The sequence below is a fragment of the Vulpes lagopus genome, chromosome 8, assembly GCF_018345385.1.
Source record: "Vulpes lagopus strain Blue_001 chromosome 8, ASM1834538v1, whole genome shotgun sequence".
In the NCBI taxonomy this organism is placed as follows: domain Eukaryota; kingdom Metazoa; phylum Chordata; class Mammalia; order Carnivora; family Canidae; genus Vulpes; species Vulpes lagopus.
Window position 1 is genome coordinate 89,654,169 of NC_054831.1, and position 26,510 is coordinate 89,680,678.

At 39.4% G+C, this 26,510-nt stretch overlaps 1 protein-coding gene across 4 annotated transcripts in view; it reads right to left on the bottom strand.

Annotated features, from left to right (window-relative positions):
• The window catches only part of PRELID2 (PRELI domain containing 2), a 68,068-nt gene that overhangs the window by 22,252 nt on the left and 19,306 nt on the right, over positions 1-26,510 (bottom strand). For all 4 annotated transcript variants that reach the window (XM_041768006.1, XM_041768007.1, XM_041768008.1 and 1 more), the window contains one exon: positions 11,466-11,571. In XM_041768006.1, coding sequence (XP_041623940.1) covers positions 11,466-11,571 — 106 coding nt within the window. The remainder of the gene's footprint in view (positions 1-11,465; positions 11,572-26,510) is intronic.

The following is a 26,510-nucleotide window of genomic DNA, read 5'->3' on the forward strand; positions in this document are numbered from 1 at the left end:
GCAGCCTATCACACAACCCTGTTGAATTCCAATGAGCCATCAAGGGATTCTGGATTCCTAAATCTCATGGTTGAGGTAAAGGCATTGACTTAACCTCAGGGAAAGGACCAGACTGTTATCACTCACAGAACACTCATTTTCACCGAGTGGTTTTCACTACAAAGGCTACATTGCTCAGGACTAAAATTCTAGAAATAGCAAGACAAGCTGAGCTGATGGGGAGGGGATAGATATGTAAGAAGAGGGCAGTTACTATTATCATTTAACTACTATTATCATTTTGAAATAAGTTGTTAAAAATCAGAATTCCTGGTAATATCCTCACAGCATCTAATGAATAAATACGGTGTAAATTAACCTATTTGAGTACTCAAGAGTAGGATTAAAAAGTATTATCAACAGAAGTAATTTGAGAGGTAGGAAATAAACTCTCTGGAACCAAGGACAGAACATAGTTCATCAATTATTTCAAATGGTTCAAGTAATGGAAAAAATCTTGAAAAGATTCACATAACCAAGAAGGAAATACAAGTCTCCAACATACAGTCAGCAGAATATTATACTGATGTGCCTATGTCATACTTGTGACTTTTATTTATTCTTTTGAATGACCGTTTTATCTGCTGTCTCCATCTCAGAATTATTGGGTTTTGAAATGTCCACTCTATTTTAGGGTTGTGACTACCATACATGGGTGTCTACTAGACATTCATTTCACAGATGAGGAACTGAGCAGCTCAGACAACCAGTCCGAGGTAACACATTAGTTTGGGGGAGGACTGAAGTCAAACAGCTAGTTAATGACAGAAGCATTAACTTTCAGTGTCTTCAGAGGAGGAATCAGCAGACTAGAGAGCTAACAATTTCATTTCCTCTTCACAATAATCCTATGGGGGTAGAATAATGAACGCTGCTTTCCTAATGACAAATATAAGTTCTAAGAGGTTAGGTCCTTCATTCAAGTCACACAGCAAGAAAACCAGAAATATCCGGTCGGCCTGCAGTGAAAGCTACAAATTAGTAAAATTCTTTTGTAAGGAAATTTAGCCATTTGCATCAAAGGTTTTTAAAAATGTGCACACTCTTTAACTGAGGAAGTGATGAGAAATACACACAAGTATTTATACCCATGGAATTACCACAACATTATCTATAATGGTGAAAAAAAATAGAAACCAACAATAAGCAATTATGCCAAAAGAATTATTATGAAGGCATCAAAACTCATGTCTTCAAGGCAAATGTTAATGATATGTCCATAAGTGAAAAAGATGGGCTAAATAAACAGAATAATCCCAACTTTGTCTTTCAAAGACTACCAAAGGTACATGCATACATATGCCAACATACACAAAGACACACAGAAGGAACTAAATCAAAATGTTAAATGTGGATACACTGAGTAATAAAATGACAGATCTTAAAAAAACATAAAAAGTCATATATAAAGCACCATAAACTGCTACAATCTGAAATTTTTGTTCAGGTAAGTACCTAAGAGGGCATGTTATAAAAATGATCTTATCAGAGAACTTCCATTAGACTAATAATTCTTGAAGTTTCTCTATGTGCCAGCTATATTTCATATATGTGCCCTCATTTAATCTTTAAAATAACCATATGAAGTATGGCCACTATCACTCCATTTTAGAGATGAGAAAAATGAGGGTCCAGGACATGAAATGTGACATCTAGGAAGTGAAAAAAAACAGATCATGAACCAAAGAGCACTTCTCTAAAGCTTCACATTTAATCTTTATGTTAAACACGTTTCGTACGTGTGAATAATTGTGGGACCAAGGAAATTTAACAAAAATCCCCTACCCCTGGACAAGCAGAGCAGGACTAACTCCATTTTGTGCTACACCTGCCATCTCATGTATAACCCTCACATGACCTGCTTATTGCTCAAGGCACTCCCCCACCCTAGTCTAGCCGCTGAGCACACCCTTACCAGAAATCGGCTCATAATAATGTAACCCTGCCTTTTGCCCGCCAAAACTGTGCGCCAATTCTGACCAGAGTGATAAGCTAGTTCAAATGGTCACTATAGGGTAAATTGTGATTCAACTGGCCACCTGCATGTGAACCGACATGACTGTGCAACTTTCTATGTGTGTTACAATCTCATTGGCCACTGGCCCCTATAAAGCTGCTATGCCTCTTAGCCTCAGGGTCCCAGCCCCTGCTCTGCTGTGTGCAGTATACTTGGACCCAAGCTCGAGCTTGTAAATAAACCCTCATGTACTTGCATCAGTGTCGGCTCCTTGGTGGTTTCTCGGATTTGCAATCTTGGGCACAACATAATCTTTCTAAAGGCAGAATATACTAGGTTCAGGAACTGATGTCTGGTTCATGATCATCAGGATATCTATAATTTTTTTTTAAAGATTTTACTTATCCATTCCTGAGAGACACAGACAGAGAGGGAGAGGCAGAGACACAGGCAGAGGGAGAAGCAGGTTCCATGCAGGGAGGCCAATGCGGGACTCGATCCCGGGTCTCCAGGATCACGCCCTGGGCCGAAGGTGGCACAAAACCGCCGAGCCACCCGGGGATCCCCAGGATATCTATAATTTGCTTCAAAGTACTGCAGCACACATACACTATAATATTATGGTGCATGTGTTAGTTCACATCATACACCAGGGACAGTAGGGTGTCCCAGTGCACCTTTCGGGTTGGGCTATGAGCATTTTAATCAGAAAATTCACTCCCCAGAAACTTCAGTTACCTTTATGATTGAAAACAGCAGGGGCTTTGTTAACTGGAATAAGGAATGTTAAAATTGACTTTTCACTGGTAATATTAGCAACATCCTAGTGAATGTGAGAAATGGACTCTCAATAGAATTAGTGGAACCTAAGATACAGGGATCAGCTCAAATTTCAAGATATACCTGTCCTTGCACAATGAAGGTCTAAGAGTCTACCACCAAGCCCCAACCAACTTTAGGGATGGCACCGAAGTTCATGCCTAGATGGTCCTCTGACCACCCACTGCATCAGAAGATTTGGCTGCCTGATGCTATCCTTAAAACAGTTGAATCCTGCCTTGGGAATAGTGTCAGCTCTGCTCTCTGTGAGCTAGCTGTTTATGCAGTTCATGGTCAGAACATCCAAAAGGACAGAGACTTAATCAGATTTATAAAACAGGTAAACTATTTTGTGCCTACTTAGAAACAAATGGTTAACAAAATGTCCGTTTGTGTTGCAGAACTTTTTTATAAGCTGGCAGTAAGGTTGTGAGGGTGCAACCCTTACCAACTTTTTTTTTTTTTTTTAAGATTTCATTTATTTATTCATGAGAGACACACAGAGAGAGAGAGGCAGAGACACAGGCAGAGGGAGAAACAGGCTCCATGCAGGGAGTCCGATGTGGGACTCATCCCAGGACCCCAGGATCACACCCTGAGCCAAAGGCAGACACTCAACTGCTGAGCCACCCAGGCGTCCCCTCTTACCAACTTCTAATTATCATTAATTCCCAATATGTACCATAAAGAATTGGCGACTTGGCATTCCATTCAGCTGAGGTCAGTACCGTAGGCAGCACTGATGCTGCTCCTAGTGAGCCAGGCCTGCCTTGTTCAATCCCCTTCCCTTGAGTGCGGGCTACATCTAATGAACACAATACAAAAAATGAAATGAATGTCACTCCTATGATCAGGTAAAACTATGGTTTCTGCCTTGCGGGCAGTCTCCTGCCCTTTCTTGCTTGCTGCCATGTTGTGAGAACCCCATATGGCAAGGAACCAAGGGAAGTTGATAAAATCCTATCAGCAACCATATGAACACATTTAGAACTGAGTCTTCCCCATAAGAGCCTTCCCCGGAGATCACAGCCCCAGTGAACCCCTTTATTCTATCTTTGTATGACCCCGAAGCAGGGGACCCAACTAGCCATGGCCAGACTCCAGATCCACAGAAAATGCAAGACAATAACTATGTGTTGCACGCAGTAGAGTGGTGGGATAATGTGTTACACAGCCATAGATAACCAAGATAGTTTGCAAAAATGATGCAAATAGTAGCCAGGTTTTTCAAATGTCCTTTTGGACTACTACATATCGTGTGTGTGTGTGTGTGTGTGTGTTGTGTACACTGTGTGTGTACACATATATACATACACACACATTTATATATACTAGTATATACACAAGAATAGTATCTTCTGTCTCAGAGAATTATATTCCACTATTAAAATGTATTTTTATAAACACCCTAAGGAAACAGCATGTTCAGATATCTTTAGCTGTAGCGTGTGTAGGCCAGACCTTCTCTAAAGTGATGTTCAAACTGTGTGACTTGCCCACATTGTTTCAGTGACAAGTATTTCACATGCTGTTGAATTCAGCCTCTCTCCACTTCAGCCTCCGGATCAACACAAGAATAATGATGGGACTAATAATGGGGCCTTGCCAGGAGAATGGCTAAGATAACAAATTATTTTATTACACATTGAAAATGTATTTCACAAACTTAAAAAAAAAAAAAAAGACAAGAAAATCCTCTAAGCAAGTGCATAATGAGAGCTCTGCATTTCCATAGCATTTGCAGTGTCTCCAAGCACAGAGACAAGTGGGCTAAAAAAGAACACTTGCATGACAAGAGTGTTATCATCCACATTATCTGCTAAGCCTCTCCCAGAAGAATAAAACAGGAAATCTGCAAGAACCATGTGGGAGTTCACCAAAAGGTTCTTACCATTTTGGTTTGGAATTTTGGGGGTTGAGGGCCAGGGGATTGTTTGGACGTGGAGAGATGGAGACAGTTACAACCAGTGTGGTATGAAGCATACTTTCTCAGCGGGAACCATATCAACACAAGGTGATAATTTGTTTTGGGGAGTGAAAAATACCTTACACTTTGCATACATAAAAGCAAAGGTATAATATGGTACATAAGCAGATAGTCAGTATATCTGTGGTATTGGTATTTCATGGGAAGGGGTAAAAATAGAAAAAAAATTCTAAAAAGGCTCACTTGGTATGGGTGGGTGATAATGGAGAAAAGGTTGAAAACCAAGACCCAAAGGCTACCTTCCCCAAGCTGGGAAGCACCTGCAGAGCCACACATGCCCCGGAGACTATCCTGATCTCTCTGTGGTGTCCTTCTCCTAGGATCCCTGAGGTAGGACTTGAGTGGCCTGGGCTCCACCCACCTCTGCTTCACAGCTGTTGGCCATTCCCATAGACTGCAGAAATGTGTATGAAGCTTTTCATGTGTCTCAGACTTCCTTCAATTCCTGTTTTCCTTCAGATCTGTTTTCCTGATTTGTTTTTTGAACGTGCTTACTTACCTCAAGGCAAGTTAAAATATGTACTTGGCATGCAGTGTGCTACTCGTCTACAGCACTTTTCAACACTTCCAATCCATCGTGGATCAAAACTATCCACCAGGACATGAAATTATGATAGAGAGACAAAGACTATGGTAGCATCAAGAGACAACTGCATGCTTCTCAGACTCAGGAAGGCACCATATGGCACACTCACTAGTGTCACCAGCCAAGAGTATAGTATATATAGCACCATTCTTCTGGACAGACTTGAGAAAAATATGTAGTAATGGTACAGTCCATTGCTGCCATGGACAAAGATAGACTGCTATCTCAAACTTTTAAGCAGCTACTCAAAAATTTAAACAGAATTACCTTATAATGAAGAAAAAGAATTGAGAGCAAAGACCTGAACAGATATTTACAGACCCATATTCATGGCAGCCATTATTCACAACAGCCAAAAGGTGGAAGAAACCCAATATCCACTGATGGATAAATAAATAAATAAGATATGGTATATACAAATAATGGAATACCATTCAGCCTTAAAAAGAAATACTGACACATACTCTGACATTGATAAACCTTGAAAACAATATGCAGGGGATCCCTGGGTGGCTCAGCGGTTTAGCACCTGCCTTTGGCCCAGGGCGTGATCCTGGAGTCCCAGGGAATCAAGTCCCACATCAGGCTCCCTGCATGGGGCCTGCTTCTCCCTCTGCCTGTGTCTCTGCCTCTCTCTCTCTCTGTCTCTCATGAATAAATAAATAAAATCTAAAAAAAAAAAAAAAGAAAAAAGAAAAAAAGAAAACAATATGCAAAGTGAAATAAGCCAGAAACAAAAGCACAAATATTGTATGATACCACTGATACAGAGTACCTAAAGTAGTCAAATTCACAGAGACAATAAAATAAAATGGTGGTTGCCAGGAGCTGAGAGGAGTGAGGAATGGGGAGTTATCATTTATTTAATGGCTACCAAGTTATTATTAGGAAGATGAAAAAGTTCTGGATTTGGATGGTGCTGACAGCTGCACAATACTAAATGTACTTAATGGCAGTAGACTGTGCACTTAAAAATAATTAAACTGGTAAATTTTATGTAACACATTCTATCACAATAAAAAATCTTTAATATATTTTTAATATTTGGAGTGGGGGGGAATCAGGAGATCTTCACTGTAGGTTTACCTCTACGTCTTGATTTACAATTTTGGCAAGTCAAATAACATATGGAACACTCATGCTTCCTCTTCTCGAACATTCTGCTTCCCAAACTTACAGATCAACACAGGGACTCAAGAGCTGATCCACCATTGTGCCCCTAAGAGTCAGAGCTGGAGAGTCTGTGTGTCGTGCTTGAATCTCGATTTGATCAGCGGCTCAAGAAGTGAAGGTCTTCCCATTGAGAATCCATGATTCCCTGAACTTTCCAACTGATGGATGACATTCTTCCTCTCATCTTTTGTATGTTACCAACCACACCATTCCCAACATCACCTTCACGTGTATGTTTTCTTTTTACTGAGGCGCAACTGGCATACAACTTTATATTAGTCTCAGGTGTACAACAGAATAATTTGATATTTGTATATACTGTGGTCCAGTTAGCGTTCATCACCATACAGAATTACAGAATTCATTTTTCTTGTGATGAGAGCTTTTAAGATTTACTATCTTAGCAACTTTCAAATATGTGATACGGCATTCATTAACTACAGTCATCGTGCTCAGCAGGGAGTCTCCTTGGATTCCCTCCCCCTTCTCTCTCTCTCTCTATCTCTCTCTCTCTCTCTCTCTCACTCTCTCTCTCAGTCTCTCTCACAAACAAGTAAATAAATCTTTAAAAGATAAGAGGTAATTTGGGTAATGTATACCATACGTAGTGCTTCGCATCTAGGAACCCCTTCTAAGTACAGTTGTTATTTCAATATCCTTCCCAGCACTGATCATAGTGCTAAGCACCGAACACCAAGTGGGGCTCAGTAATTCTCACCATCGACAGATGTTTATTCATTGCCTGTCAGGCTTTCTACCCTGAGTTAGATACCTGTGAAGTAAAGCTGTATAAGCTTTACTCCACTCTTCTAAATTCTGTCTCTTTCCTACCTGTGTCTCCAGAATCCTACCCCAATGCCTGACACATTGTTGATTCCCAAAGTATTTGTGGGACTACACTTCTGAGTTTAAGATCCAGTGTGTGTTCATATGACTTTGAAAAGAAACAAAAATAAACGTAACCACAAAAGTATGAAAGTTGGATGTGAGTTGGATTTTTTTTAATTCTTAAAAACAAAAAGAACACCTTATGTATATTTGACCTGTGTTTTTCAATTTACTGAAAACTTTCAAGCATAGTTCATACCTACTTGTGGGGATGCATTAAAATTCCCACCTTGTTGACAATAAAACTTAGGATTGGGACGCCTGGGTGGCTCAGCAGTTGGGCATCTGCCTTTGGCTCAGGGTGTGATCCTAGAGTCCTGGGATGAGTCCCACATTGGGCTCCCTTACAGGGAGCCTGCTTCTCCCTCTGCCTGTCTCTGCCTGTGTGTGTGTGTGTGTCTCGTGAATAAATTTTAAAAAAATCTTTAAAAAAAAAGTTAGGGTCTGAGGGATAAAGTGATTTGTGCCACAGTATAATGACAAGGGGCTTTAGTGGACTAGAAATTAAAACAGCTTCCATGTCAAAAACATAGTGGTTGACTTGGCTACCAGGGGGCAATCCCCATTCTCCTGCCCACATACTTTCATTCTAAGAGGAAAGTGAGGTCCTTTCTGAGTAATATATGAAAAGTCAGCAACTGTGTCAAAAAAGCCCCTGAACTGCAAGTCACCTCAGAGTGGTGAAGGGAGGAGAGGAAAACAAATTGTGGAAGGCTCTGGAGGAACACAAGTGACCTCACCTTGGGGATCCATATCTAGGGCCAGCTTCTAATTTACAAACACAGAGATATAAACTTTGTAAGTGCCTCATTGTGCTTTTTCTGGATAAAAATAGATATCAGATCCACCTTTACTACACAGCCTTAAGGATAAAGTCCTAAAGTGAAAATTAAATCACCTAAAACACTCTCATGGTAACTTCCACAAAAGCCATTTATGCAGGCTCAGCTGTGAAGGTTTATCACAAAGTTAGGCTGATACCAGAAAACATCACTACTTGGATAAAAGGTAAAAGACAATTTAGCACAAGTGGCTCCTAAAATTGAAAAGCTAACTCATTAAGCCTCTTAAAAGAGAAAAAAAAAAAAAGAGGAAAGTCAGAAAAGGCAAAACCTAGTAAGAAAAATATATTCTTACTTCTGAGCAGAAGTAAGATAAAGGAGAAATTAGTTGGGTTCCTGGCTTTAAAAATTTAAAGTCACTTGGCGATTTCCAGATAATATTCATCAGAAACCAACTGAAATGTAGCTGTGCATTCTATTTTCTTTCTGCTCATTTCCACATAAATGTAGGAGCACTACACAAGCTACTACGGGCTGAGGGGAACTGGGATTAAGATGTATATACCCTCTGTCTGCCATCAAGAACATAGAATCTATTGTGAGATTATGCCAGAAACCTTGGGGTATGGACACATCCCACCACCCTTTTCCCTGGGAAGTGACCCATCCCAACCCTGACCCACACAGTCACAGCCCAAGTTGAGCCCTATTCGTAAAACTCGACTTCTGCCCATGAAAGGACAAGAGGCCCTTCCGAAGATTTTGGAAATGAAGGAAATAAGCAGACAGTCTCTTTGTTGGCCAGAACTCTATGTAACACACACACCTGGACACGCTCTACAGTCTGTGGAGGAGAGAAAGAAAAAACAGATGCATATTCTTATATTCTTATATAGTGCTGAAAAAGGAATATTATGGGTTTCTGGCAGCTCCTGTCCCAGGACAGACCATTCTGAAGCCCATCTGCTTCATTACCCTTGTACCTTTACAGTGAGCTAAAGTAGTTTCTGTTACTTGCAACCAAAGAGTCCTAATTAACTACAGAGGGATTAAGACCACCATAAGTGCATCTGATACACAGCACAGCGCTAAGGAGGCAAACATTCTGAGTCATTTATCTGAACACATCTTGCACAGTAAAGGGGCAAAGATTTGTTGTAAAAGATGGCGATGTGAGTCCAGACTCTACCCTCTGCCAGTCCCATGACCTTGAGTAAATTCATCTAGCCCAAGCTTAACACAGTGCCTAGCACAAAGAACGTACTCAGCATATATGTGTAAGAAAAAGGAAGGCAGATAAACAGCCAACCACATATCCCTTCAAGACATTTCTCATCAATATAAGGGGACTAACAGTGTCTACGCATCTCACAGGATCAGAATATATACAACCAGTGTATGGTTAAAAGTCATTAATAGGTTCAGACTGATGGACGAGTCAAATATAGACCTGCCTGAACTAATCAAAGAATATTTATGTATCTAAAGCAAGGGTTGGAAAACTGAATAGCCCACAGGCTAAACCCAGCCCACCACTTGTGTTTGTATGGTCCACAAGATAAGAACGGTTTTTACAAATGAACACTGCAATTTGATGGTAGGGAACACTAACTTTGAGTCACAATTTAGCTAAATGTTATGTTCCCCCACAAAATAGAACACCATTTTTCTCCTTAGAAGAACTACATTATAAATAAAATTCAATTATCATATTTTTAATTTTCTTAATGAGAAATCTGTGGAAATTTGTTTCTCTCTTGTTATAAAGTACCAACATACTATCATACATACCATACAAAAGGCAGTTTGCCTTTTGGCCCACAATTCCTAACATATTTACTATCTGGTTCTTTACAGAAAAAGTTTGTCAATTTTGATCAAAACAATGTACAAGAAAACTGACTCAGGGATATAACAATGAAATTATTCTTCTCATCAGCCCCATTAATTTTAGCCCCATTTGCAGAAACATGCATACTTTGCAATATAGCAGAAAAACCTGCAGTCACGTCTGAATGAGTAAAGGTCACATCAGACCTTCCAGAGGCTTGGCTACTTCACAGCCAGCTTAAACAGGCCGGGCCAGTCTATGCACCTCTAGGCCAGGAACACATCATTAATCTTGATGGTATGTTTAGGGGGTACAGTACAGGATCACTTACTCATCGTCACCTTCAGCCTCCCCAACTACCCACCGTCCAGGTTCATTCTTGAACCTAGACTTGCAAAGGGAGAACAAAGTTCATTACCCAGAAAATCTGAGTCCATTACAATATTCCTTCAGACCAGCCATTAAACCTACTATTAAAACTATTGTTCCACAAATAACAGCCATTAAACCTACTGCCATTAAACCTATTATTACACAAAACAAAACGAGGTAACACATGTATAGCATTCGTCCTGAGTAAATTTTGGAAGTAAGTGATTATGCTCATCACAATTAATAACAATTGAAAAGTACAATATTATAAATAAAACAAGGTATTGAAAATGAATTTGTCACTAATTCAAAACGCCTGAAACAGATATATACTCAGGCAAAAGGAACAGACTTTATCCTAAAGAAGTTTTGAAAATCATGCTGTGAAGGCAAGAAAATAGTAAATCTGCAGCTCTACATAAGACAGATGTTAAGACAGATGTAAAAGTAGAATAGCACTACTTAAAACAGGGTATAGACCTTAAAACTATTTGGCGGCCTCTGAATCACCTTCATGGAAGCCTAAGTTCCCACAAGAACAGCGTTTGAAAACCACAAGAATTGACAACCAGGAGCTCATATAAATAGTCACTTCAAAGGTTTGTAAAATGAAATAAATAAAAAGTGCTTTTTACAGTGAATGATACTTAGTAAATGCTCAATAAATATCAGTTATTACCTTTTTTATGAAAAAGTTGTCTTCATACTGTATATATTGAAAATATAATTATTCATTCTAATTATATCTCTTAATTAGACTCTAAGAAGTATTTTCCATATTATTACATATTCTTCACTGGCATATTTTTTAATTTAATGGGTCACATATGGCACTTAAGTTTTACTTTGAATCGGATTTATGTAGTAATTAGTAAACATAATTATTTTTGCATCTATTTGCTTATTTTTGTTTGTTTATTAACTGCATTTTTTTTTTCATGATGTCTGCTCGTGAGCCTTATTCAATAACCCAATGGGAATCTCCATGGTTTCTTAAAATGAACGTTGGTTCAAAGCAGAAGCAAGCTTACCTTCTGGGCTCCTTGTCTTAAGAATGTGCTGGCAAAAGTTTCCAAAATGCAGTTGAGAAAGCCAGCCCCTGTGATTGAAATCCTCCCTCTCTGAATGAACTCTGTCCTGTAAAAAAATTTAAAAATTAAAAGATTTTTTAAAATCTTTGATGTCATTCTATGTTTTGGATATTTAAACTACAGAAATTTCCAACAGCATAATTACCACTTACAATCAACACAGAACAATATCTGTAACAATTCAATAATTGCCTATTATAACAAAAGTTTTGTTAAAAAGAGTTTATATAGGGGAACCCTGGGTGGCTCAGCGGTTTAGCACCTGTGTTCGGCCCAGGGCATGATCCTGGAGTCCCAGGATCCAGTCCCACACCAGGCTCCCCACATGGGGCCTGCTTCTCCCTCTGCCTGTATCTCTGCCATCCCCCCGCCGTGTGTGTCTCTTATGAATAAATAAATAAAATCTTTTAAAAAAAGAGTTAATATAAGCAATTATTTTACTCAAAGAATATTTGTTTCATGTTGCTAAAAGAATAAATTTTAAAAGTTCAGATCACACACAGAAATAATTGTAACTATGAGAGGTGATGGGTATGTTAGCTAACCTTATTATGGTAATCATTTCATAATACCTACATATATAAAACCATATTGTATACCTTAAACTTACAGTATGTTACATGTCAGTTATATCTCAATAAAGCTCAGGGGAAAAAAGTTCCACACACTGACTGGCTACTGTACACTAAGCACCTCACCTAGTGCTAGAGACTCACAAAGGAGAAAAGTCTCTGCCTTCCAAGATCCCACTGACTCGTGGGAAAGACAAATAGGCAAGTGGCTGAGTGTCACACCAGCAAAGAAAGGCAAAACCATTCCAATCAGGAAGACCACAAGGACTCAGGCAAGAGAACATGAAGAAACAGAGAATGTCTGAGAAGCCACAAATTACCTGAAAAAGCCCAAAACTGACTAAGGAGCTTAATAAATTCTGTTCATCAGAAAGACCAGGGCATAAGGTGGGCATGAGAGATATTAGGAGAGGAAGAGGCTGAAGGACAAATGGAGACCAGATTGCAAATTGTCTTCTCATGCTGAGAAGCTAAGACTTGATTGATCCTGCAGGCAATGAGGACTCCCCTTCTGAGGCCACCAAGTCACAGGTACAAACAGTTACATGCACACCACTGACTAAATAGCTTGTTGCCACCCTTTAATGCTTTTAGACAATCTCCTATTCCCCATTTGCAACAAACTCACTCAATGAGTTCAGCAAGCATTTGCTATGTGAATAAATTCATTAATATTACATTTCTTTACAACCAAAAGTGTTCAACAAAGAAAATATTTCCTCTATTTTCTTCTATCTCTATGGAAAAGAGACAGGAGCCATGTCTCCTGTATGTGTATTTGGGGGTCTGTGTGTGCATATATAGATATCTCAATATAGATATATAGATATACAATATATAGGTACATTTCCTCACAGTAAGAAAGATATTTTGAGAAAATTATGGATCCAAAAAGCTGTGATTTTGGTAAAAAATAGTTATCATAACTCTTATTAGACTGATATGATCATTTCTGATTCTCTAAGAGCAGTAGCCTCTACATTCAGATTGTGCATTCTGTAAAAGGAAGCCTTCAGCTCTCTCTCTTACACATACACACACACACACACACTCACACACACACACACACACACACACAGAGTTATCCTAGCCAATCTGACATAAATAGTCTAAGCAAATAGTCACTCTAGGCAAAGCAGCTTCCACCTCTTAGATTTAAGCCTATTTAAAATGATTTGTTCATGTAAAACTATATCCTAGTGACACTAATCTTTCCTGTCTTTATTCCAGATTAGTCAGTGTAGAATTTTACAGTGATTTTAATATTCAAAAATGAAAAGTTGAGCAGTCTTACACTCCTGGGAGAGATAAACTCTTCAGTCCTCAAGGCAAGTGTAGGTGAGGGATTAATAAAAGTCTCTCTTACATCATATTCTAACCAATATTTCTTTCTGCTACTTTTGGGAGATGTAAGTGCTCAGAAAAGCATTCTCATGGTTTGCCCACATATCAGAGAATAACAAGGCAGTAAAACGGGGTCATGCCCTCACCATCATTGAAATGAGTTTATCCTAGTATATTTTAAGACTGCTAGAGAAGGAAATGTTGCACTTTCCCTCAATAATTCATTGACAAAGCACATCATTTTCTTCTTACTATACATAGGCAACCTAAATCCCACATGCTAGATAAGCCTTCTTTTAAGTTCCCTGGCAAAACACAGCAGGTTACACAACAATATACAGTTAAATTTCAGCTCAGAGAAAAAAAAGAAAGAAAGAAAGAAAAAGAAAGAAAGAAAGAAAGAAAGAAAGAAAGAAAGAAAGAAAGAAAGAAAGAAAGAAAGAAAGAAAGAAAGAAAGAAAGAAAAAGAACGAAAGAAAGAACAGAGGTGAAATATGAAAAGAATCTCTGGACATTAGAATTATACATATTATTTTTTTAATCTTTTTCCTTTTACTAATTTTCTATAATATATACCACTTGGTAATCACCAAAACTAATAAGGACCCAAGGATCATTTCTTTTTTTTAATAAATTTATTTTTTATTGGTGTTCAATTTACCAACATACAGAATAACACCCAGTGCTCATCCCATCAAGTGCCCCCCTCAGTGCCCGTCACCCATTCACCCCCACACCGCGCCCTCCTCCCCTTCCACCAACCCTAGTTCATTTCCCAGAGTTAGGAGTCTTTATATTCTCCCTTTCTGATATTTCCCACACATTTCTTCTCCCTTCCCTTATATTCCTTTTCACTATTATTTATATTCCCCAAATGAATGAGAACATACACTGTTTGTCCTTCTCCGATTGACTTACTGCACTCAGCATAACACCCTCCAGTTCCACCCACGGTGAAGCAAATGGTGGGTATTTGTCGTTTCTAATGGCTGAGGAATATCCCATTGTATACATAGACCACATCTTTATCCATTCATCTTTCGATGGACACTGAGGCTCCTTCCACAGTTTAGCTATTGTGGACATTGCTGCTAGAAACATCGGGGTGCAGGTGTCCCGGTTTTTCATTGCATCTGTATCTTTGGGGTAAATCCCCAACAGTGCAATTGCTGGGTCGTAGGGCAGGTCTATTTTTAACTCTTTGAGGAACCTCCACACAGTTTTCCAGAGTGGCTGTTCCAGTTCACATTCCCACCAACAGTGCAACAGGGTTCCCTTTTCTCCACATCCTCTCCAACATTTGTGGTTTCCTGCCTTGTGAATTTTCCCCATTCTCACTGGTGTGAGGTGGTATCTCATTATGGTTTTGATTTGTATTTCCCTGATGGCAAGTGATGCAGAGCATTTTCTCATGTGCATGTTGGCCATGTCCATGTCTTCCTCTGTGAGATTTCTCTTCATGTCTTTTGCCCATTTCATGATTGGATTGTTTGTTTCTTTGGTGTTGAGTTTAATGAGTTCTTTACAGATCTTGGAAACTAGCCCTTTATCTGATAGGTCATTTGCAAGTATCTTCTCCCATTCTGTAGGTTGTCTTTTAATTTTGTTGATTGTTTCTTTTGCTGTGCAGAAGCTTTTTATCTTGATGAAGTCCCAGTAGTTCATTTTTGCTTTTGTTTCCCTTGCCTTCATAGATGTATCTTGCAAGAAGTTGCTGTGGCCAAGTTCAAAAAGGGTGTTGCCTGTGTTCTCCTCTAGGATTTTGATGGAATCTTGTCTCACATTTCGATCTTTCATCCATTTTGAGTTTATCTTTGTGTATGGTGTAAGAGAATGGTCTAGTTCCATTCTTCTGCATGTGGCTGTCCTATTTTCCCAGCACCATTTATTGAAGAGACTCTCCTTTTCCCAGTGGATAGTCTTTCCTGCTTTGTCAAATATTAGTTGACCATAGAGTTGAGGGTCCATTTCTGGGTTCTCTATTCTGTTCCCTTGATCTATGTGTCTATTTTTGTGCCAGTACCACACTGTCTTGATGATCACAGCTTTGTAGTACAACCTGAAATCCAGCATTGTGATGTCCCCAGCTCTGGTTTTCTTTTTCAATATTCCCCTGGCTATTTGGGGCCTTTTCTGATTCCACACAAATCTTAAAATGATTTGTTCCAACTCTCTGAAGAAAGTCCGTGGTATTTTGATAGGGATTGCATTAAATGTGTAAATTGCCCTGGGTAGCATCAACATTTTCACAATATTAATTCCTCCAATCCATGAGCATGGAATATTTTTCCATCTCTTTGTGTCTTCCTCAATTTCTTTCAGAAGTGCTCTATACTTTTTAGGGTATAGATCCTTTACCTCTTTGGTCAGGTTTATTCCTAGGTATCTTATGCTTTTGGGTGCAATTGTAAATGGGATTGACTCCTTAATTTCTCTTTCTTCAGTCTCATTGTTAGTATATAGAAATGCCACTGATTTCTGGGCATTGATTTTGTATCCTGCCACACTACCAAATTGCTGTATGAGTTCTAGCAATCTTGGGGTAGATCTTTTGGGTTTTCTATGTAGAGTATCATGTCATCAGCGAAGAGGGAGTTTGACTTCTTCTTTGCCAATTTGAATGCCTTTAATGTCTTTTTGTTGTCTGATTGCTGAGGCGAGGACTTCCAGTACTATGTTGAATAGCAGTGGTGAGAGTGGACATCCCTGTCTTGTTCCTGATCTTAGGGTAAAGGCTCCCAGTGCTTCCCCTTTGAGAATGATATTTGCTGTGGGCTTTTCGTAGATGGCTTTTAAGATGTCGAGGAATGTTCCCTCTATCCCTACACTCTGAAGAGTTTTGATCAGGAATGGATGCTGTATTTTGTCAAATGCTTTCTCTGCATCTAATGAGAGGATCATATGGTTCCTGGTTTTTCTCTTGCTGATATGATGAATCACATTGATTGTTTTACGAGTGTTGAACCAGCCTTGTGTCCCGGGGATAAATCCTACTTGGTCATGGTGAATAATTTTCTTAATGTACTGTTGGATCCGATTGGCTAGTATCTTGTTGAGAATTTTTGCATCCATGTTCATCAGGGATATTGGTCTGTAATTCTCCTTTTTGGTGGGGTCTTTGTCTGGTTTTGGAATTAAGGTGATGCTGGCCTCATAGAACGAATTTGGAAGTACTCCATCCTTTTCTGTCTTTCCAAAAAGCTTTAGTAGAATAGGTATGGTTTCTTCTTTAATAGTTTGATAGAATTCCCCTGGGAAGCCATCTGGCCCTGGACTTTTGTGTCTTGGGAGGTTTTTGATGACTGCTTCAATTTCCTCCCTGGTTATTGGCCTGTTCAGGTTTTCTATTTCTTCCTGTTCCAGTTTTGGTAGTTTGTGGCTTTCCAGGAATGCGTCCATTTCTTCTAGATTTCCTAATTTATTGGCGTACAGCTGTTCATAATGTTTTTAAAATCGTTTGTATTTCCTTGGTGTTGGTAGTGATGTCCCCTTTCTCATTCATGATTTTATTAATTTGAATCTTCTCTCTCTTCTTTTTAATAAGGCTGGCTAATGGTTTATCTATCTTATTAATTCTTTCAAAGAACCAACTCCTGGTTCTGTTGATCTGTTCCACAGTTCTTCTGGTCTTGATTTCATTGAGTTCTGCTCGAATCTTTATTAACTCTCTTCTTCTGCTGGGTGTAGGATCTATTTGCTGTTTTTTCTCTAGCTCCTGTATGTGTAAGGTTAGGTTTTGTATTTGAGTTCTTTCCAGTTTTTGAATGGATGCTTGTATTGCGATGTATTTCCCCCTCAGGACTGCTTTTGCTGCATCCCAAAGATTTTGAACAGTTGTATCTTCATTCTCATTAGTTTCCATGAATCTTTTCCCAGGATCATTTCTATATAAATAAAGGTATTCTTTAAAAGGCTCTGCACTCCCAAGAACCATTCCCAGCAAAGGTACATGCTAACTTCTGACTTATCATTTACTTAAAGTCTCATTAAATCACATCTTGGCTTTCCTTTTCCTACCCTATGTAAACCAAGTGTTTGATGTTTCACTCAAGAGACATAGAAATGATTCAAGTTTTCCTACATGTATCTTTTTTCTCTGCAAAGCCTAAAGGAAGGACTGCATCACATTTATGAGGTTATATACCCAGGGTCACTTTTACTCTTCAAAAACTCTACAGTAACATTGTATAATGTATCAGACATGGTGTTATCTTCTGAGGTTGTTACTCTTAAAACATTTTCCCTCTTTTACACACAGAGGAACCTGTGGCAAAAAGAAGTTAAATAATTTGCCCAGAGTCATATAGTTTGGTGAATATAGATTCATCATTGACCGCTTCAAAGCCTCAGTCCTGCTCCTATGTCAGCTAATGACACAGCCACCCTCCTAGTCTATGATACCGGAGACCTCAGCAACATGTTACATAATTATTCCCTTTCTAATCAAACCAAACATTCCTTCAGTCAGAAGATAGTGTTTATTTTACTTCTAACGCCCCCTCAAAGGCCATGTCACTCTTCCCTGCCACTGCCTGCAGTTAGCTTAGCAATTTTCTCTTTCCAGAACCACAACTGCCTCTCAGTGGGCTCCTGTTCTCCAGCGGGCACTCTCTATAATCCACGCTGACCAAAGTCAGCTTCCAAAACACATGCTGATCTTGTCATGGGCCTCTTACAAAGTCTAAGAGAATACAGCCTGCATGCTGGGTTGAGATCCATCCGTATCACTACATGTAGCTATTGTCCGCTCGTTTTTGTTGGCGGACAGTGTTCCATTGTTTGAAAATACCCCAAGTTGGGACGTCTGGGTGGCTCAGCGGTTGAGCATCTGCCTTTGGCTCAGGGAGTGATCCCAGTGTCCTGGGATTGAGTCCTGCATCGGGTTCCCTGCGAGGAGCCTGCTTCTAGAGAGAGGCAGAGGCATAGGCAGAGGGGGAAGCCTATGCCTCTGACTCTCTCTCTGTGACTCTCATGAATAAATAAATAAAATCTTTTTAAAAAAAAAAAAAGAAAATACCCCAAAGTATTTATCCAATCTACTGAAGATGAACATATTACAATGCATCCACGTACATAGGTCCCCAAATGTCTCTAAAATATCAAAAAGTTGAATGTCTGGGTCACAGGACATGTGAGGTTTCACCTTTAGTAGATGACATCAAATGTTTTTCCTAAATGGTTTTACTTGTAGGGTTTTGTGGTTGTTTTATAGCTTCAGTGCCAAATGCAACGTGGTAGGAAAATGGCAGCACATGGTAGAAAAATAAATAATGTATTAGGAACAAAAGGATGGAGAGAAGGGAGAGGGTAGAGAAGGAAGCAAAAGAATGAGAGAATTTATAACACATCTCAATACATTTGTCAGAACGATTGAACAAATATCTCAAGATTTCCCCCTGCTAACGTCAGTAGGGGGCAGCCTTCACCTGGCTCAAAGATGAGGCACCAACAGCATCTGGAAAATAATGTTGGAAGAGGAGCCTCATTCACTCTGGTTGTGCCTGTATCAGAGTCACATCTACTGCTCTGCCCACAGGCAGGCATAATTCAACATAGAACACAATAGAATCATGACAAAGTTCACCTCAAACCTAGGAACCCCTTTGTGAAAGTGAATGCCAGCTTATCCAATCAGTCTCCTACTTTTAGATCATTGAAAAACGTGTTTCCTTCTGGATTTGGGAAAATAAAAAAGTTCAGAGGAAACATGGATAAATTAATTCCCAGAGCACGCAGCCACTAGCTCTGAATCCTCAAAACGGCAGTTTCCGGGAAAGCAAAAGCTCTTAATGAGATCCTGTCCTTGAATTATTGACTGGTTAGGTATGGCAAATCTTGCCTAATTGTTTTCATGATGGGAATTTAATTAAAGTGTCTTTGAGGGGGAAAAAAGTTTCCACAGATATTCCTGTTATGATGACATCTCAGTTCTAATCATGGTGCTCCTGCCATTCCCCTGTAACCACACACAAGGACGGTCTCTCGTGCTCCCTAGGTCTGACAGTGCTGCAGACTGCCTGGCTCATATGTGAGCTCTACCAAGCCAGAATATGTGGTCTCTCCTATTCCATCTTACAAACCCATTTATGTCACAGTGCTTCCTCAGAGAACCAACTCAATTTACAGAGTTCCCAATAAGTACTAGACAGTCTTCAGCCTACACACACACACACACACACACACACACACACACACAAAGGGAGAGAGAAAGAGAACATAGATTAACGGTGTAGTTTCTGGAGTCAGATTCCTTGGATTCACAACATAACACAGGATGGAGATCTACCAACATAGGCAAGTACCTAATGCTGTGTAAGGTTCAGACACCAACATAGGCAAGTACCTAATGCTGTGTAAGGTTCAGACACCTCAGTAAAATGGGATTGATAATACTTATTACATGGCTGTTCCAAAGGTGAATAAGGTAATATGTATAAAGCACTCAAGGTAATATGGGTAAACATTCAATAAATGTTAGTTAATAATACTAACCTACTACGATTACTAATAATAATAATAATGCTATTTACTACACCACCATTAGGATTCCCATTTACACAAAGACAAACACTGTATCTGAGAAGTTAAATGCTCATAGCACAAATCTAACTCTGATCAACTCCCGAACCTTTATACCTCATTAAATTCCAGGTGACATTCGATCATCCTAAACTTCACTTAGGGAGGCAATGAAACCCTCCCTACCTGTTCTGGCATTCAAAGCCCTTGGAGCTCCAGAGCCCTCCCATCTTACCAGCATCTTCCTCACCTTGCTATCACACATCACACTCACAGGCTCTGCACGATAGCCATGTGAAACCAAACACTCCTCTGGCCTCGCTAGCCCTCGCTCCTGAGGCCCTCCCCCTTTGAGTTGCTCTCCTCTAACAAGTCCCAGGAATGGGTTGTTAACAATAGCCCTAAATTATTAATAGTGAGCTGCAGCAGGGAATATCCCAATGCTAAGGAATTATCAAGTGGTAGTAGAATCTCAGGAGCCAAACAGCCTAGCACAGGTATATATTATAGGGAAAGGCGGCTTAGTCTCTTAAAACATGGTATTTAAGAACTGATAATCAATTATAATAGATAACACTTGTTTTAAGTAGGCTCCACACCCAGTGTGAAGCCCAAAGCAAGACTTGAATTCAGGACCCTGAGATTAAGACCTGAGCTAAGATTAAGAGTCGGATGCTTAACCAACTGAGCCACCCAGGTACCCCAGATAACATTTGTTAATAGCCTACTGTGGTAAAGTATTAAGTCCGTTGTATACACTATTTCAGTTAATTCTCACAACAGTCTTATGAGGTAATATTAATGCCATTTTACCAATTAAAAAAAAAAACAGGTTCAATGAGGCAAATTTGCTAAGGCCTCACAAAAATAAGTGGCAGGGCTACTATTTAAATCCACACAGTAGGGATGTGGGTGGGGGGTGGGGGTGACTGGGTGGCGGGCACTGAGGTGGGCACTTGATGGGATGAGCACTGGGTGTTATTCTGTATGTTGACAAATTGAACAACAATAAAAAAATAAATTTATTTAAAAAATAAATAAATAAATCCACACCGTTAATCTCAGATCCCATATCCCTTCCTCGAATCCTATGACCTAGAAAAAAATGTCTATTCAGTGCAAACTTATTGGCATCCTGAATGGTGGGCAAAGTTTCAAAATCTACAAGTTTGTGAACTGGTCCACTCAGAGTCTTGCCTTGGGATATCAGCCTCCCGTCCCACACACCCCATTTGGTGCTGGCTTCAAGGACATGCCACCTATGCTGCTGCACAGCTGTACAGACTCTGCTCTCAGAAGGGCTACACACTTGATTAAATGATCTGATGTCACTGTTTCTGAAATTCTCAACCACTTTGAACAAGGGGCTCTATATTTTCATTTTGCACTTGGCCCTGCAAATTCTGTAGCTGTTTCTGATCCCACTTTCCAATGGAGATCTATACAATATTGCCAACTCTCATGCCCTGGGGAGTTTTCTAAGATGCGTTGAAATGCTTGCTTCAGTTTAGCTATACCTAACCTAATAAAAGCCTCAAACACATGCAAACCCTTAGACTCATATATCTACTTCTAAAAATGTGTCCTAAGCAAATAATCTTAGTTGAGGGCTTAGAATAGCCTATAAAGATATTCATCACACCATTATTTAGAAGAAGCAGATAATGAGAAATAATGCAAATGCCCAATACAGACATTTAATAAAACACACTAGAATAATTTTTATCCAACGAATACATCTAAACAGCCATAGAAAATCATTTTAAAATGACACATTTAATAAGGAAAGACAGTCCCAAATGTAATGTCAAATTAATGTAAAAGTCAGGACATCATGTACAGTATGATTCCATGTTTATAAAAATGATTTTTCTGCAGAATGATTAAATATATTGTAGCAAGTGCAGTATGCTCCTAGGATGAAATGCTACACAGCATGGAACAAGTAGTACGGATAGGATGAGGCTCCCAGACACAATATTTAGCAAAAGAAAACTGATACAGCTGGGCACATACACTGATTCCATTCCACCCAAAGATCAACTGTAGGTAATAGTAATCTATAAGGATGGAGGTCAGAATATTGGTTCCCTACGGGGCCACTGACTAGAAAGAGCACAAAATACCTGAAGAGGGCATGAACATACTCTGGGTTTTTTATATGTATATTGTAACTATCCTATGATGCATATGCAATACTTAACAAAAAAAAAGAGGAAAGATTATTTTAACATATGATAACAAAGGGTATTGGAGTTAAGACTTGTCCAAACTAGACCTACATAAGGGCAGGGTTTTCCCATCTTCGGCCAAAGGGCTGTTGAGTCATCTCAGAGCAGAGCAGAGAATCAAGAACTAGCTCGAAATTACCACCTCAATTTCTCTCAATCCTCCAACCCTCTTGAGGTCAGACATATATGAAATGGAGCTGCCTCCACCTCTAAGCACAGGAAATGTCTCAAAAGGAAGCTCTAAGTGCAGACCAGGAAACTGAACTCCCCTTGGATTTTTTATTTTCCATCTCTACTGAGCTACCAATAGTATCCTTGATTGGAAAGATGACAACCAAGCACCCAGGTGTCAATTCTCAACCTGCTGTAGAAGGCAGATCCTTAGACTAGGTAAATGGGCATCAGATTCCTGCTCTGTTGTCTTATCATCTTTAGATTGCTCTGCATATCAATGCATGGTGATAAAATATCATAATTTTTAATACACAACATATTTACTTCCTACAGATACATAAAAAGCTAACACAAAATTAAAAAAAAAAAAGAAAAGAAAATTTAACCAGCATCTCTGATCCATAAAAGCAGCGACAACACAATTTTGACACTTATCAGACCACTCAAGTCTCCCTTCTTCCTCCTTCACTTCCACTGAAAATTCCTTTCCTACATAAAATCAAGAGGGCCCTCAACTGAATTGTTAAACTTTTCAGGAGAGTGTTTCTGACAAAAAGTGTTTACTATTTGCTGAAGAACCAGATTATCAACTGGTGATGCTTTATAAGATTAATGGGAATTTTGCAAAAAAAAAATGGAGTTCCAAAGAGGTGCCAGCAGCATGTTTGTGCACCACTGGGACCACAGGATATGGACTAGGTATCCGGGGCTCCCAAATCTGTGTGCACAACAGATTCGCCTTAAGATCTTAAGAAACGTTGATTCTCAAGAGCCAGCCCAGGCCTATAAAACTAGAGCCAACACAAGGAATCTGCATGTTTAACCATCGCCCTGAATCCTACACTAATACACAACCCAAACCAAAGGGCAAGAAGGACGAAAACACAAAGTCAACAGGCATTACCTAAGATATTTCACAAGTCCTTCCTTGCAAATGACACAGAATGCTCCCCTAGCTAAACATCCTTGTTTCCAGTTCAATTATCACTGCTATTTTCAATAAAACAGCTTACTCCACTTTTCAAAGTTAGTACCTTTAAAGAGCCACCTCCCTTTGAAAACAGCATTTATTCACTATTAGTTCCAACAACAGCTTCCACGTGTCTGGTGCCTTATACTCTCCAAGTACAGAGCATTCCCACCTATTATCTTATTAAATCTTCACACTACTTTATGAGGGAGTTCAAGCCAGCTTTGTGTCTTTTCCCAGAGTCCAACTGTATGTAAGTAACCAAGCAGCAAAAACCAGAAACAAGGTCTCCGTATTACTGGTAATTTCAAGATTTCCTCAATGTTGAAGTTCCTACCAAATCATCTGGGACTTTCCCAGTTTGCACTTGCCCCTCCTGTTAATTCCATTCCTTTTCACTTCCCTTATCCCCATTTCACCTGTAAGAAGCACAAACTGCCATTCAGTCAACAAATAGCACAGAGCATCCTCTGCAGGCATCTGAGCACTGTGCTACATCCTGAGGATACAGCAGGATAGGAAAACAGAGAAGACACTGATTATATGAACACAAACATAAAAAGCAAATGAATATCTTTTTTTATGAATATCTTTTTGAAGGTCATCTTATTGAGTCAAAAATAAGACTCCTGGCAAAATGTCATATTTACACAGAAAAGGCATTGTTGCCCAGTTTCCTATAATCAGGAATGCATTCTGCTAATTGTCTAACTACCCCACTGGTGCCCTGGAAATTAAGATCAACATAAGTAACAGGGTGTCGTGTTTGGGGATGAATACCTTGGTATTTATCTGGGCTAGTTGATAAATACACCTTTTAAGCCCTTTACTGTCAGGAATAGGGCTCAAAAGTAATTCCTGAGTAAAGTTAACACAGCCAGAATACTCTAATATTTCAGTGAAGGCAAATGTGAAGGTCAACCAAAAAGGCTAGTGCCCAACACATGGAAGTCACCAAACTGTCAAATTTGCTACTAGAGGGATAAAGGTTTCAAAACAAGGAAAACATGGACACACACTCAAAAAAAAAATGCCCAACCATCAGCCCCTTAAAACATGCAAATTTTACTATTTGTGATTCACCAGATGAATACTCAAGACTTGGGATGTTTTAATCCAGAAATTGAAAAATAAGAAATAAAAAATGTACATCTTATTAGGATCAAAAATATTCATACATGTAACTTCAATTATAATGAATATTTTTTGAACTAAAAACGGTTGTTCAACCCATTAATTTAATACGGGTGTAAAGTTTGATTTTGGCTTTTCTGTTTCTTTTCCTACATTTCCGAAGGAATTTGATATTCTATAAATGTTAGGTCACTATATCCCACATTATTAGCCCACACTCTACTAGGCTGCACATTTTAAATCTCAGAAATAAGGTTTATAAGCATTGATGAATAAGGAAAAGCTGTTCCACAGGGATGGGTAAAGACACAGGCCACTAAGAATCTCACCACTGAGCATCGGGGAATGATCCTGTTAACCTAAAGCCAAAGAAAGCCAGCTGGGCAACAGCATGAACAGTGAGTCTGCACTAAGGTCTCCACTAACAGTAATAAATAAAACCTTGCTTTAAGATAACAGAATAGTTACTGCCGACCACAAAACCCATACAGGTGTGGTGAGAGAAAAAAGCCCATGAAAATACTTTTACAAGATGATTATCTTTTTTGAATTGCTTAAAGTAAATATCCATCACGAAAGCCAAATCAAATTTATATCAATTGCATGCCCACACAGTACAGTAAAAATCCATTTTAAGGAAAAGAACCAGAAACTAACAAATAAATACATTTTTAAAAATAGGACCAAACACAAAATAGTAAGAAATTAATAAATTTATCTTGGAATGTAAGATGTTGGCAAGCAAGAAAACCATGACTGTCCAACCAAGGAGCTTACAGCCCCAGAGCTGGTGCACTTGAGGGAACTTGAACTTACAATGTAGCTCTTGCCCAAGAAGGTGCCATAACAAGTACAGAAACATCAGCAGGAAGCCAAAACTGGATCCACGTAAAAAAGCACAGATCAAGGCTTAGTCTGATTCGAAGAGAACTCTTTCAGAGTCCATCTCTGAGTTGAGCCAACAGGCCATGCATAGGGACAGAATGACATCTGCTTTCCCAACACATACCCACACCTGCTAACCAGAGCACAGCTTGAGAGTCTAATTTTAAAATTTTTTTTTTTAATTTTTTTATTTATTTATGATAGTCATACAGAGAGAAAGAGAGAGAGGCAGAGACACAGGCAGAGGGAGAAGCAGGCTCCATGCACCGGGAGCCTGATGTGGGATTCGATCCCGGGTCTCCAGGATCGCGCCCTGGGCCAAAGGCAGGCGCCAAACCGCTGCGCCACCCAGGGATCCCCGAGAGTCTAATTTTAGATTCAACAGCTGTGACAGCTTTTTCTCTTTAAAAAAAAATAATCAGTCCATATTTCATCTTCTGGGTATATAGGTAGTCATCATCCTCATATTCCCTGGCAAAGGAGGGGAAAGAAATAATGTCCTTTCCTTGATGTTCCCCCACGATTACCCACTCATTTAGAATGTCTGCCTAGGGGTGCCTGGGTGGCTCAGTGGTTGAGCGTCTGCCTCTAGCTCAGGTTGTGATCCCGGGGTCCTGGAATCAAGTCCTGCATCGGGCTTCCCACAGGGAACCTGTTTCTCCCTCTGCCTATATCTCTGCCTCTTTCTATATGTCTCTCATGTATAAATAAATAAAATCTTTGAAAACAAAACAAAAAACTCTGCAGGGGAAGGATCTAGCTTTGACCTTGATACAGTAGGTGTCAATAAATATTGGCCTGTTGTGTCAAAAATCTAAAAGAGTGTTTGGGAGAAACATAACAAATCAAAGAAAGAAACAAAGTATGGGACACCTGGGTGGTCAGCGGTTGAGCCACCTGCCTTTGGCTCATGGCGTGATCCTGGAGTCCTGGGATCAGGTCCCACATGGGGCTCCCTGCATGGAGCCTGCTTCTCCCTCTGCCTCTCTCTATCTCTCTCTCTCTCTCTCTCATGAATGAATAAAATCTTTAAAAAAAAAAAAAAAAAGAAAAAGAAAGAAAAAATATAATTGGCCAAACCTTTTTAAAGAACAAGCTAATAAAATACATCAAACTATAAAATACACATAACCTTTGACCCAGAAATCTACCTTAA